At 45.2% G+C, this 14,694-nt stretch overlaps 1 protein-coding gene across 1 annotated transcript; it reads right to left on the reverse strand.

Annotated features, from left to right (window-relative positions):
* Positions 1-380: 380 nt before the first annotated feature.
* Positions 381-9,180, reverse strand: SNRPB (small nuclear ribonucleoprotein polypeptides B and B1). The gene is made up of 7 exons (XM_057703374.1): positions 9,039-9,180; positions 6,648-6,799; positions 4,737-4,848; positions 3,119-3,271; positions 2,084-2,222; positions 1,639-1,764; positions 381-931 (listed from the first exon to the last, which is right to left on the reverse strand). The coding sequence occupies exons 1-7, from the start codon at positions 9,039-9,041 to the stop codon at positions 921-923; spliced, it is 696 nt and encodes a 231-aa protein (XP_057559357.1). The 5' UTR covers positions 9,042-9,180; the 3' UTR covers positions 381-920.
* Between the last annotated feature and the right edge of the window lie 5,514 nt (positions 9,181-14,694).

Here is a 14,694-nt window from a genome sequence, read left to right on the forward strand (position 1 = left end):
GTCAGATCTCATATCAAGATGCGAAAGCTTCAAGAACAGTGTGGTGAACACCATTTCAGAGCTCATGGTGTAGTTCAGGAATTAAGATCCTTGCAATGGCTATGGAGGAAGATCCTACATTGCAAAGATATGCTGTTGCCAGCTTTCAACTTAAGTCAATGAATTAAGTCAGCCTGTATATGATAAAAACGTCAAAATGCTGCATCTGGTTAAATGGGGCGGGATGTTTGCTTTATTTGCCTTACTTACCCACCCTGCCCTGTAACACCTGTAATCATGAAGACGGAATAAACTGTAACATTTAGATTTTTAAAATGAAGTACTACTCAAAAAGTTATCTAATTAGTGCCTTCCAAAGAGGACATACCAATTCACAACCCTCACCAATAGGGTACAAATGTTTATTTCAACAATTTGACAGGTGAAATGTCTTCTTGTAGTTCAATTTTGTAATTCTCTTAGATGAGGCTGTGCACCCCTGCAAATGAATACAGTATTTTACAAGGGAAACAGCTAAGGATTAGGGCTAAATTTTTCCAAGGCAACCCTTGACTCTTTTTAAGCACCCAGTATATCAAAGGTTTTTCTGAAAATAAACAAACATACCAGGTGCATTTATAACATTCTCTTAAGAGTTTATTATAAACTAGTGTCACAGGCCACAAGGAAGTAAAAGGACTATGTACAGCCTTACGGGAAAACAGACAGGGAGCTGAGGAGGGCCAAGATGAGTCTAGGGCCTTGGTGAGCGCATTCCTGGGGGAGGGGGCCCTGTAAGGGAAACCAGACAACCTGGTGAGACTCCGGAACAACGGTGAGACTCCGCGAACGGCTTGAGAAACAAACAGCTGTGGTAATGTGGCGCTGGGGAATCGGGCCCATGCCTCTCTGGAGCTACTTCCATAACTCTGTGGCCAAGGTCAAAGAAGGCCTGAAGTAAGAGTAAGAAGTTTAGTCAGTGCCTGATCTGCAACTCGAATCCCTACCCTACCCGACCCCAGCCTCCCACACACTCTGCAGTTATCAAATGATCAGAATGGGACTTCTCTGGGGTCAACTGGGCCCCTATGCTTATAAAGCTCACAAACGGAAAACCCAAATTAAAGACACAGTGGTTGGCAAGTTTGGCCGCGGCTTAACTTAGAGGCCACTATGGCTTGGTGGAAATAACGCTGGTCTGCACACAGCTCTTTCTGGGCATGTTCCCTCATCTATAAAATGAGAGAGCTGATCTACATCAGCATTTCTCAAACTGGAGTTTAACAGATATACGTAATAAATAGCATAGCAAAGCCCAGAGCCCCTCCTTAATTACTAAACACTCCCAAACCAAAGAGCATAAGACCTCTGTTGGTCATGTAACAGAATGCATTATTTCACAGTGACCTGAGAACACTGCCTCGGACACTGAGAAGTACCCTATGTACAGGGCTTCTCTCACTGCTCTAAGAGGGAGGTAAGGTCACTTTAAGACATGTTTGTTCCCTCTTTCCTTTCTGGACAAAGCTGTCCTCTAAGAGTTCACTTCCCTAGGCTTAGGGCCTAAAAGCCCAAAGGTGTGGTCAAAATCCAATTTTCCCTCCATTTCCTATCCCAACATGGCTCTAGGGAAGGAAGTCAACTGATGCATGCACTTACCTCGCATCCCTGGGGGAGGGGGCCTCATGCCTGGTGGGGGCATGCCCATTGGAGTTCCTCGTCCAGGGGGGATCCCCATTGGGGGACCCATGGGAGGCCTCATACCAGGTGGTGGACCCATCATGCCTGCAAGAGAAAAGCCCCAAGAATACAACTCAAGTGTCTGTCTTGAAAAGGTAGCAGGAAACGTACAAAACTGTCCACCAAGTTCTGAGACAGATGGACCATTCCACCCTCCAGCCCCTCCTAGCAAACTAGGATTTGAGCCAAAGAGGAGGGGCTCTGGCCCAGCTAGTCCCACAGTCAGTCAACCAAGCTGGATCTCAGAGTAATCCTGCTTAACTACACGAACTCATCATCAGTTTCAGTCAAGGTTACATCTCATCATGAATCCAGCTAAGGCATCTTCTATCAATTACCAATGTTCTCCTTATGGGTTTCTCACCTGGAGGGGGTGCCCCTCGGCCCATAGGTGGGGGAGGACCGGCCCGGCCAGGTGGGTACTGGGTTGGGGCTCCTGCAATACTGGCTGTGGCAGCAGCTGCAGCTGCTGCAACAGTGCCTCTTCCCTGTGGGGTCATCACCTAAGAGGACACAGGAAAGAAGTCAGGCAGAACAGTACAGTGCAATACAGTGTCCCACTCTCCTCCCCTACTTGGTAAAGAAACAGCAGATGCCAAATCCCTAAGCAAGAACTCAGAGCATCAGATTTCCTAAGACTATCTGCCAGAAAAGACCAAGCTTGAATGCTCAATTCCTATTTTCTAAGCCTAAGTTAAGGATGCCCAATCCAAATTAAATAAGACAACTTGCATTTTCAAATAGGACTGCTAAGAGGTTGTAAGAGATGTAGTACAGTTAACCCCTGAACATGGGTTTAAACTGCCAGGGTCCACTTCTATGTAGATCTTCCTCAATAAATACATACTATAGTACTATACACAATCTTGGTCAAATCCATGGATAAAGCCAACTGTAAAGTCATATGCAGATTTTCGCCTGCACAGAGCTGGCATTCCTAACCCCTGCACTATTCAAGGGTCAAGATTTCAAATGCTGTCATGGAAACATTTTGTGCCGACACAGCCAAAATACTTTTTTATGCATTTTACACCCCCCCCCCCGCCCCCATTTTTTGGCCACACCACCCATCGTGTGGGATCTTAGTTCCATGACCAGGGATCAAATCCACATCCTCTGCAGTGGAAGCGCAGAGTCCTTACCACTGGACCCCCTGGGAAGTCCCCTGCATCTCTTTACTTTAATATTTTATTAATAAATAAAATAAATTTATTAATAATAGCAAGTTTTCCTTTTTTGCTTGACTCTGGGACCATATATGAAGCACAATGAAATACTGATAGCCTGACAATCATAGGTTGCTTGGTCATTCTGGACTCTCCCCAAACTGTGGACCCTCACTCTATCCTTTATTTTAACCACCAGAAGCTGCTACCATCCCCCTTCCCCAACTGCTCACCTGTTGGGATGGCCCACCAACCCCACGGACCGGCCCAGCAAGTCCCGCAGGAGCCTGGGGCATGGGAACACCAGCTGGGATTCCTCTGCCAGCAGCTCTGCCAATCCCTGGGCCCCCAGCAGCTCCAGCAAGCGGCACTCGTGCAATGCCAGTCTGAAAAATAAAGATACATGTTAAAGTGCTTGTGGCCTAGAGAATCAGAAGTACATACTAGAATATCATCACCAAAAGAACCCCTCAGATTTATAGGCCATTAAAACACCTTCTTATAAACACTACCCACCCATGTGTTAACACCATTCCTCCTCCCCCATCCAACATTATGTGCCTAGCAGGCTGGAACTTAAAGAGTAAGTCAAGAGAAACATGCACAATTCAAGCTATGTGCACTCCTATGAAAATTAAACCAACAAATGGCCAGGGCTCCATTCAGAAGGGTGTGTATGATAGACAAGAGCACTTGACCTGGCATCAAAGAGACATGAGGTCCAGTCCCAGGTCTGATTCTCACCTGGTGGGTGATAGTGGGCAAGTAATCCCACCATTCTAGGACTGTTTCCTCATCTGCAAATGATGGGGTTATGACAAAACTGGTTGTGGTCATTAAGGTTTACAATGGGCTACATTAGAGTAGCAAATTCAACTCAAAATAGATACCAAGAGTTATGAACAGGTACATATGCTGTGAACAAAAATATGGTAACATTGTTGCAGACATTTACAATCAGGACAAACTTTAATGTAAGAGTCTAAAAAGAAGGAAATGGCTAGGTCTGTACTCAAGAGTATTTCTAAGTCATTAACATGACTTTTTAAAAGTATACAGCAACTGTAAAAATGTTTACAATGTTAACTGAAAAAGCAGAATGATATATTACACACCTTTTACATGTTAAGTATAAAAAAAAAAACCAACATATATATGTGGACAAAAATTAAAACAAGGTTTAAGGGGATTATTCATGTAACAAACAATATCTTAAAATGAAAAAAGGGAACACAAATTTGGTTAGATTCTCTAAAGGCTCTTCTACTTCTAAAGGTAGGCTGATGGTAATGAACCAAGATTGCCTGGAATCAAATGCCAATTTCACCTCTTTCTAGCTGTCACAGCTTGCGCAAGTTACTAAACCTCAGTTTGTATTATCTATAAAGTGGGAAGAATTTATCTCAAAAGACTGTTATAAGGATTAAATCAAATACTGAGGAGCTTGGCACATAGCAGATGCTTAATAAATATTAATTATTATTCCATAACTACAAAAAACATATATGTATTCCATTGTTTAGTTATGACTTTTCCTGGTCCAACCATATTGCTATCACAGTAAGAACTGACCAGGATGGCCTTAGGTGCCTCTTCTATTGACTCACTATGTACACAGTAAGGAAAAAGGGAGGGCTTTAAAGTTAGAAACCCTCAAATCCTAGTTTCCTACTTCTTACTTGCAAGGTAATCTCTTCAAGATTCTGGTTTATTATCTGTAAATGGGGAAAGAAACCAGAGAATGCCTTTGAGTACTGCAATGAAACAGAACCCCACACAGAGCCTGGCTCAGGGTGAGGCCTCCCCTGCACAAGGTTCCTGGCCTTCCACTGGCTCTCTGCTCTGACTTACATCTTTAGGAGGTGGTCCCTCTACTGTCATTGAGACCAAGTTCTCCCCTCGAAGAAGCACCAGACCAAGGACTCGCTTCTCTTCTCTCTCCGCCTGTTTTGAATTCTTTGGTCTAAAGACAGGTTTAGGAGAAGAAACAAAAAAGCAAGCATTAGAAAAAGGGTAAAGTTCATGTTCACCTACCTAGAGACCCTCCAAGATTTGTTTTACACTATATCTACTGACAGATGGTACATAAACTTTCCCTAAGACAGCTCCTCTGGACTGTCTTCACAGGCTGAACCTGTAACCCCTTAGGTGGTTATCTCCCATGCCAAGAGGATGCAAAGACCAAGAGACAGGACAAGAGTCAAGAAAGCCCAGCCCTGGCTCACTCACTTAGCCAGTGTGAAGGCCTTTCCTCAGTCAACTCTTCTCTGCTATTACCCTTTTCCTACAGCTTAAGGCCTCACCAGTGTCAGGAGGCAGCCAAAACAATTCCTCAAGTCACTGAATCCCACTCACTCCACTTACATGCAGTATCCTTCTACTGCCAACTCAACCCCACAGACCTGTAACTCCACTCCTCACCTCACGTTAGAAATAGAAGCCATAAAGGAAAAGGTGGAGTTAACTACACAGAAATTAGACCTCTGTCCTCAAAGTACAAAAACAGAAATCTCCAAACAGCAACAACCAGAAAAGTATGAACAAAACATAAATGAATGTAAACTGGGAAAAATAACCGCAACAAGATAGGCAAAGGAAAGGAAAGTCAAAGCCAATATCCTAAAAATAAAGGAAACACAAAATACCCTGATTTTAAAAAGTAACTTAAAGGTTTCATTTTAGTGATATATTAAATTAACAGTGGTTTTCTGTGGGTGGTCATTTTTCCCCTTTTTTCCTTTTCTGACTTATCTACATTTTCTTATTTTTTAATAAAAGCATGTATTGCCCTTTCACAATTAAAAACAAAAAAGATACTTTCTGGGTATTTTAAGTTTTTTCCCACATACTTTTATGTATTTTTAATAAATATTTTCTAATAGACATGTTTTTATTATCAGAATAAAGTTAGTTTCGTTTAAAAATACAGAAGAGAACAATTTGGAACAGTTATACACTGATCTGTTGGCCACTCTCTAATGCGTACCTGGCTCTTGGCCATCGCTACCACATTTTCTGTCCTGTACTTCTTGACCTCATGCCACAAAGAAAACAACATCCCAAAGAGAATCAAAGGGAGTTCCCAGTCACTGGCAACACACTATGAACCCTGCACGTGGCAAAAGAGAGCTGGATGATCATGGAAGTCATGTAACTTCTTTGGGCCTCAAGATGCCTTGAATGTAAAATAAGATGAAATGCAAGACCACATCTTTTAATAGGCTAGAAGCTTATGATATGTGAGTCCTAAGACAAGGGAATTATCTAATAACTTATGGACTTGTATTCTCCAATTATTTCTATAAATGCCAACAAAAATCACTGGCCCCAAACCCACAAGGGGAGCTGAGCACTTACCCTGAAGAGGGTCAGAGGCTTCTTAAAGCAGTTTCAGACCAGGCTGCACTGGGAGAGCCCTTTAGGCTACAGCTTTACAAATAGGCAATGAGGCCAGAAAATCAAGCTCTCCCCCCTCACACACCTGTGGGGAGAACATGAGAGCCCTTTACCCCAGTACCCAGGGGCACACAAAGTCAGAAACAAAAAGCCTAGCAGCCCTCCTTACAACTTGTACTCTAGTAGAGAGCAAGACTAAGGAAAGCGATTTCTTAGTGTCCAACACCCCCATTTTAATCTACCCTGTAAAACAGGAGAGCAAACAGGGAGAGGAACTAGCTAGCTACATCACCACCTGTCACTTGGCCCACCCACCCAATCCACTCCCCATCCACCCATTCCCTCCCCCCACAGCCCACTCCTCACTTGATCTTCCTGAACTCATCACAGTCACAGAGGATCAAATTCATATGCTTGTCAAAAGCTTTAAAGGTGCCAATGAAGATACGGCCATCTTGCAGGATGCACCTCATCCTGTAGTCGATGTGCTGCAGCATCTTGCTGCTCTTGCCCACCGTCTGCAAGGAGAAATCAGCAAGAGTGAGGTTTAGCTCTTTTGGACCCACATACCCCCAGTCTTTCCTTAAAACTTCTGCTGCAGCCTTCTTTTCCATGTCTGACTTTCTCAGGATTCTCAGCTGTCTTCCAGCCACAGTCCTTTCCTAGGAATTCTCTCATGTCACCCTGTTTTCAACCCTGACCTGTTATTCTTCCTTCCCTTAAAATCATCTTTCTCATATTACAATTGCCTTTGTCTATGTTGTGTGTGTTTTAGGGGTGAGAGGGTAAGGTGACGCCAAACTAACGAAACCCAAGCATATCGGAGATTAGCCATCTGCCACTGTGCAGACTGTAGGTGTGACTCCCGTGCTGTGAAACACCAACATCCCATTAAAAAGACTGAGAAAAGAGCTGGAATGGGACTAGCACTAAGAATCCAATCAAGGAAGAGCTTGTTATCCGAAAGGAGCTGATCACCTTGGAAGTGAGAAGAATCCCCAAATCAATAATTTGTTAGTGTGTCTCTAAGACTACTTTTGGGAGAGGGAAAATTTCTGGTGCCCAAAGTGCTAATGAGTTTGAACACATAATGAGAATATATAACCTGCTATACTCTTTAATTATAAGGAGTATACCAGCAACCTTTTCTGCATTTATAGACTGGATTCCGATGTAGTTTTGGTAAAGTAGAGAGACTACGTAGACCTCACAATGAGAACTGTCAAGTGCCCTTGGCAGTTACGTTTCTCTCTAGAAATAAATGCCCTGGCGTTTGCTTTGTTACATCAGCCTCCCATCAGCCTGAGGGTATAGGCCTAACTCATGCAAGGGCCTCCTAGGTACCAGGCACTGTGCTTGCTATTCACCTGTGAGTTTGGACAATCACAGGTTTTCTGAACCTACAAATGTATGGATCGGAATCTCGAGTCCTGCCACTCTGGAGACCCAAGTTATGTGGTTCAGTCTCTTTTAGATGACCATTTTAACCAAACTGCAATCACAGCTTCTAACCTTTATGGTAACATTTATTGGTCCATCTGTCTCGTACAGCTAACTCTTACTGGGTGCTCACTGGCAGGCAATGCTATAAGCTCTATTCATCTCACTTAATCTTTGACATCAGATTTTACAAGAGGCCACTGAGGCTGTAAGAGGTTAAGCTGTGTTCGAAGCTAGTCAGCCTGAATCCAGTGGCTACTCTTCTAACCAATTCTCCAAACAATATCCTAGGTGTCCCTGCTTCCAGTTCACCCAATATGTAATAGCTACAGAACAGAGTTATCTTTCTAAACACAACTAAATTCATGTCATTTTGCTGGTTAAAATCCTTCAGTAGCATCCCTCACCACCAACAAAATTAAGTAGCATGTAAAGCCTTTAATAACCAGCCTCCTCACAATTCCTCCCACCTCATTCTTCCTTTTCCCCTCCAAGAACTTTAAATAGTGCTACCCTTCAAGCTTTATTCTTGCAATCCTTCGGATCTATACTATTCCCTCCCATTTTCGCGGGGAAAAAGCCTGACAATCTTTTAGGACTCTCCCAGAAATCACCTACTCCAGAAAGCATTCTTACCCCGCCCCCCGCCGTTACTTTTACTTAATGCCGAATTACCATTCCGAATTATAGTATCCGTGTCCCCAACTAGAGTGAACTCGGTGAAGAATGTAAACATTTCATTGTGTAGCCCCAGGGCCTGAAAAGTCAGACATACTCAAACGTACATACATGCTAAACAAATGAGCTGAACTTTTCCTCCACTCATTCATCTTCCGTCCCCCCCACCCCATTTACTAGAACCAAGACTCTAGTTTCGGACACAAGCCCTTCCACCCCTTTCCGCTACTCCTTCTCGGACCCTCATCCGCCTTCACAAGTCTTAGCCTCTCACCGGGTCTTCCCCAGCACTCCTGCGCGCTAGTGCCCGCTCCGGAAACCCCAGACACACTGCTGCTGCAAAGTTTACTCAGCGCCTACGGGATCCCAAGCACTGTGGCCAAAGCGGCGTGGAGAGCCGCAGTTCTATCTCGCCTGCACCGAGCTACCCTGCCCTCGGACCCTCATCACCAGCCTTCCCCTCCCCCACCCCGCCGAGCGACCAAGGTCCAGGTCTTCCCTGCCCCGACAGAGGGGCGGCGGCGGCCCGGGCCTTCACCACCCGGAGCGGCCAACCCACGGCCTCCTTTCTGGTCAATCACGGTTCCCACTCCACAACAGGTTCGGCAGCTCCCGCGCCGCCGGCCTGCGCCTCCTCACCATGGTGGCGGTTCTGATGGCTCCGATTCCCGCCGGATTCGCCTCCGCAGAGGCCTAGAAGCCCGCCAGTAGCTCGCTTCCCGCCGCCGCTACCGGAAATGTGAACGCGGACAAAATGGGGTCGGGTTGAAAGCTGCTTCCGGTCCCGGAGGCCGGCCCTTGAGTTCCGGTTGAACCGCTGAGCTGTAGGCTTAGAGTGGGGAGGGACTTCGGGCGGGGTTGGGGGCGGCGCCAGCGTAAAACAACTCGGAGAGGCTTAGGGTGCTTTTTGTTGGATACTTTCTTAATTTCTATGGGTACTAGTGCTGCTCCTCTTCGCCCTCACCACCCACCCACCGCGCCCCAGCCCATTAACTCTCGGTCCTCATCTTCCACAGCTCTACCCCGGCTCTCTCCTCTACAGCCAGTATCCCTGCTTTTCCGTGAACTTACTCAACCTGCTTCAGCACTTTTGCGTTTGCTGTTGTCTCTGCCTGGAATGCTAGTCATCCAGGTATGCGCACAGCTCACGCCCTCACCTTCACGACTTAAGCTCAAAGAATATCTTCCCACTGAGGACGTTCCTGGCCGTCCTGTATGAAACTGAAACCTCCCCACCTATACCTGTTTTATATTTCTCCTTAAGATTGATTGCTAACATATTAGTTATAATCCCTCCCCATTAAAATGTAAGTTCCAAGGGTATGGATTTTTCTTTGTGTATTGTTCATTGCTGTAGTGCCAGGAAGAACACTGCTTAGCACAAAACAAGAGCTTAATAAAGATTTGAATGAATGAATTTGTCAGTCCCATCCAGACGCATGACTTTTGAATGCTACCTATGTGCTCAGGTTTCTCAAATTTATTCCTCCAACCCGGGCTCTTCATTTAACTCTTGGCCTTTAATATCCATAGACATGGATGTCTAATACGTATACTAAATTTAACATGTTGAAAACTGAATTCCTACTTCTATTCACTCTTCTTCCTAAAACCACTTCATACCAGTGTTCCTCATCTCAGAAGTCTCAGGTTAAAAAACAAAACAACAAACTGGCAGTGTTTGATTCCTCTCTTTCTCTCCCATCTCATAACCAGGTGTAGTTTCAGCCCACTGGATGGTGGAGAAGTTGGTGGGAAGGACCAGAACTTTGCACAGGCCAGAGCTGGTCTACAGTCGCCAGGCAAGCAGGAATATCCCTCTGGAGCACAGGCAAGCCAAGGCTGATTGGCAGGTACACAAAGGGAGCCTGGTGTGCACAGACAGGGCGTTGATGTTGACACAAAGCCTGGACTATATAGTATCTGTGTCTGAAGGGCCACAGCAAACAAACCTTTGGGGCACAAGTCAGCCAAGACTGATGGGTGGGTGAGCAGAAGAGGTCAAGGTACTGCTATAGGTGCTGCTAGAAATGGAGGCTGAAAAGCTGCAAAAAACCTAGTGCACTTCTGTGTACAGCTTGGGCTGAGGCAGCTACGGGTGGCTGCTGAGGCCCTGATGCACGTGCACGTGGAGCTGAGGAGAGGGTCTGGGGAGCAGCAACCAGGCTGGGGAGGCGCTGAGCCTCTGCACAGGATGATGGTCCAAGGTGGCCCCAGGGTGTGTCCCCATGGGGCTGAAAAGAGGGTGCAGGAGCAGCAACCTGGCCTGGAGCACAGGCCTGTGCTGTTTGGGCTTCTGAGCCACCACCACCTGAGTGGACAGCTGGAGAAAACACAGGGTGGCTAGTCGGTGGAGAAAGCTGTGTCCTGCAGGCATTTAGCATAAGAGGAGACTGCACTGGCCAAGAAGCAGGGGGAAAGGGTACTCTCCAGGGCTCCTGAACCAGGAAAGAGGCCCCCTTCCTCCTGCAGTCTTGCTCCAGAAGAGCCCACTGCTGACGTACCTCATTCCAGTTGACAGAGGGAAAGTATTTAAAGGGCCCAGATCCATTTTCACAGATCAGGCAACAGAATTTGGAGCTAGGACAATGTATTGATTAAGTGGCACCACTCCACATGCACCCAAACATATTCTACCACACAGGTCAGCAGAATGCAGCACTCTGATGGAAAAGATGATAGCCTTTAAAGAAGAAGCTATTCTCATGATAAACAGATAAGATGTTGGTCTTCTGCTTGGATTCTTGGAGTGAAGACACTTTTTATCTTTTGCAAATGTTTCTACTGTTGGAAAGCTGTGTTTGTGGGAGTGCTTTTAAATTCTACACCCAGGCAATCACCAAGTGCTTTGAAGACAAACTACGAAGCCTATTGTTCTTCTCTTTCAGTTCGCAAAACTGTCACCATAGTTGTCCTGGAAATTTTGCCTGGGCAAGTGCAACACTTCTGACCTCCCAAATGTACCCTGGTCTCAGTGCTATTCATCATACCTTTCTCTTAACTTTTCTCTCAGATTCCCCACATCATCTCTTCCAGGTCAACACTCAGATAATTCCTGTACCACTATATTCAGCAAAAAATCTGATCTCAAATGTTTTCACAATTTTATTAGTCAGGCACACCTCCAATATTGCACAATTTATTTTCTCTAAGATTTTTACGAGTTGAACTCCTCTATCAAAAGACAAGGAAGCCTCTTTTAGTGGCAGTGTTTATTAGATCTAGGGGAAGGTGGGTGTCCTGCTGCTTTTACCCAAGGCTATTATAACACACAAAAGAGAGGCAGCTCAGACGAAAACTATTATAAGTAGCATTAAATGTGATAAAATTAAGCTCTCTTCCCCCCAGCCAAAAAATAGCTTTCTAATTCCCAGAGGAAGTAGGAAGTAGGGAAAAGGGGAACTGATGACTAGCAGCAGCAAGGATTCTGCAAAACTAACTCTGCCTTAGAGCCTAGTAAGCAAGCTGGGCCCCATACTGTGGTCTACATTAGAAGCAGACAAGCCTGTCTCTGTGTGTAACCCAGCTTTGTGAGATTTTCCAATCCTCAGCTGTTACCTCAACACTCAGACAGAGAAGGAATGCTTTTATCCTGTTTAGAACTCTGATGGCTAGAACTCTAGAAACCTGGTTTCATTTTTTTAGGATTCTACGAGGGTGAGTCAAAAATTATCCACACACTGGCTGTAGAATTTATAGAAGTTTTAATATAACTGGAGTGTGGATAATTTTTGACTCACCCTCATAGAATGTCATATTTCAACCTGTCCCAAACTTCTCTTTAAAGGGCAGTTGAGTTTTTGGCTCTTCTCCAAAAAGATTTTGAGATTAAAATTAATGAATAGGGTACAGAGCTGGATAAAAATAATCTTTATATAATGAGAACATGGATTTTTATCCCTTATATATACATGCATAATTAGGAGGAAATAGAAAAGGATAACATGCTATTTCCATTAGGAAAAAGATTATGCAACAAGAAAGTCTCATGTTTTGCCAAGAATCCTTTACCATCTGTTTTCCTGAAAAAAAATTTGATAAAAACATTTATACATGCTTACTTTGAATATCTGAGCAATATATGTAGATATTTACAAGTCAGATTAGAGCCTGTGTGTATAACTTAGGTCACTTTAAATCTGATCCACTGTACATAATTTCACAACCAGAGGCTGTCAGATTGCCAGCCATCTTGAAAGTACCGCCAACCCAGATCCTCTCTGTGACCCACAGGTGGCCCTCGCATGGATTCATCACACAAGGTGCCACCAAATCATTGCATTTCTACAAGTTCTTTTGTCAGATTACAGAGTTTCCATACCATTGTGTTACTAGGTCAGATGTTCCTATATCAAACCTGATGTTCATTCTTCATAATCCACTGCCATGTTTTTCAGAAAACTCAGCAAAAATCAACATGAAAAGACAGTTCTAAAACTGAATATGGGGAAGAATGCTGGGCAGTTCTGAAGTCAAGGTCATGGCTCAAAAAAAGGGGCAGGACATTTGGATCATTAAATGAAAAGGCTCAAATGGGGTGCAGCTCAAGGCTTTCTAGAATGGGGTCAAGTGAGGAGGCCAGGAAGGATGCAGGAAGCAACTTGAATTTGAGCTCCCTAGTTCCCCAAAGCACCCCCACCCAATCTAGGCTTGACCCCCTCATTAGTGTAGGACCTGAGTGGACACTGTAGACCTCTGAGTTTGAGGCCACTGACCTCCTGTCAGAAATAAGCTTTTATTATAAGTCTGAGCTCCTCCTCCCTGGGAGCAGAAGCCAGGGAGCAAGGATGTATACCTCCCTTTCTTCCAAGGGAGAGCTCGCCTCTGTTGTGCTTCTCACTGGGATGGAGTAGTGCAGCCCTTCCTAGAGACAAAGGATGGAGTAGCAGCAGTCTGGAGAAGCCCCTTTCCAGGCTTGGAAAGATAACCCCATACCCTCCCCCTTTGCTGGGCTAGGACTGACGGTCCTTTCCCTGGAACACATCTGAGGTCGCTACAGGTTATAAGGGACTTCAGTTAAGAAGAATCTGCATCATTTTCTCTTTCCTCCCACTCTTCCTTCCCAAAGGAAGGTGCTGGTTTGTTCATGTTTCTCTGCCAATGACAGGACACAGGGAGGGGCCCTGGGGTCATCTGGAACATAGAAGGCCTATCCCTCTTCAGACCCTAGAGACTACATACCCATAAACACTTTTCCCTCTGTGGCTTCCAGTTCTGACCTGAAGCAAAGTGTTGATGTTATAGGGACAGTTCCAGCAAAGAGACATGAGGGGAAATGTGGCAAAGGGTAGGGACCCACACTCCCAGCACTCACATCTTCTCTCCACCAGAGCTGACTCAGGACCCTCTGGAAAGTTGACTTCATGGCCTTTGGACTCTGTTACTACCCCCTCCTTTGATGGAATATCAAAATCAGTCTGTGCTTTTTCTGATTTTCAAACACTGATATCCATTTTCTGGATCTGGCAAACTCCAACTGAGCAAGCAAATTTGCTAGAGCCTAAGCCAACCCTCTCCAGTAAAGAGTTGCTGGCTCAGGACATAGAAGTCAGGGCCAGGGCATGCAGAGTTGTCAAAAATCTGGGCAATGTGGGCTCTGAGAGAGGAGGACTAGGAAAGGGTGTGATTAAAGCCCAGGTCCTTGGGCTGAAAAACAAAGGCAGGGGTATGACTAGGTTGTCTTGGACCAGTTAGTGGAGGGATGATGTGGGTGTCATTAGCAGGACTGGACCCTAGGATTGGAGGGATGAGGGGACGTGGCATTGAAGCTGTGTTTAGGGGTATTTATTGATTTTATTTTTTTGGCTGTGCCGCGTAGCTTGCGGGATTAGTTCCCCGATCAAGGATTGAACCTGGGCCCTCAGCAGTGAAAGTACAGGGTCCTAACCACTGGACTGCCAGCGAATTCCATAGGCGTCTTCAGACTTATGATCTGACACAGAAGTAGCCAAGAGGCCCAAAGAAACAATTCATGACTAGAGAACAGTTTGGGCATGGTTTAAGGACCTGACTCTGGAATCTGGAAGGAAAAACAATGCTTCCGTGGTAGAGAAGGATTCAGCAGAGACCTGAATAGAGACTAGAAGGAAAGGACGAAACCCAGAGAAGGGAGCTTTCCCATAAGTCAAAGGAAGTGATCGGTCAGTAGAGGCAACCCAGCCCCCAGAGACCCGGAAAACTGCCTCCCTTCAGTGGGCATGGCTCCAGAACCTACATCATCCTCCCCATGCAAAGAATCAGATCCTCGAATAAATCTATTAGGTTGATTGGGACTTATTTTTTCTCAAAGGTTGAA

The sequence above is a fragment of the Hippopotamus amphibius genome, chromosome 12 (assembly GCF_030028045.1).
Source record: "Hippopotamus amphibius kiboko isolate mHipAmp2 chromosome 12, mHipAmp2.hap2, whole genome shotgun sequence".
Lineage (NCBI taxonomy): Eukaryota > Metazoa > Chordata > Mammalia > Artiodactyla > Hippopotamidae > Hippopotamus > Hippopotamus amphibius.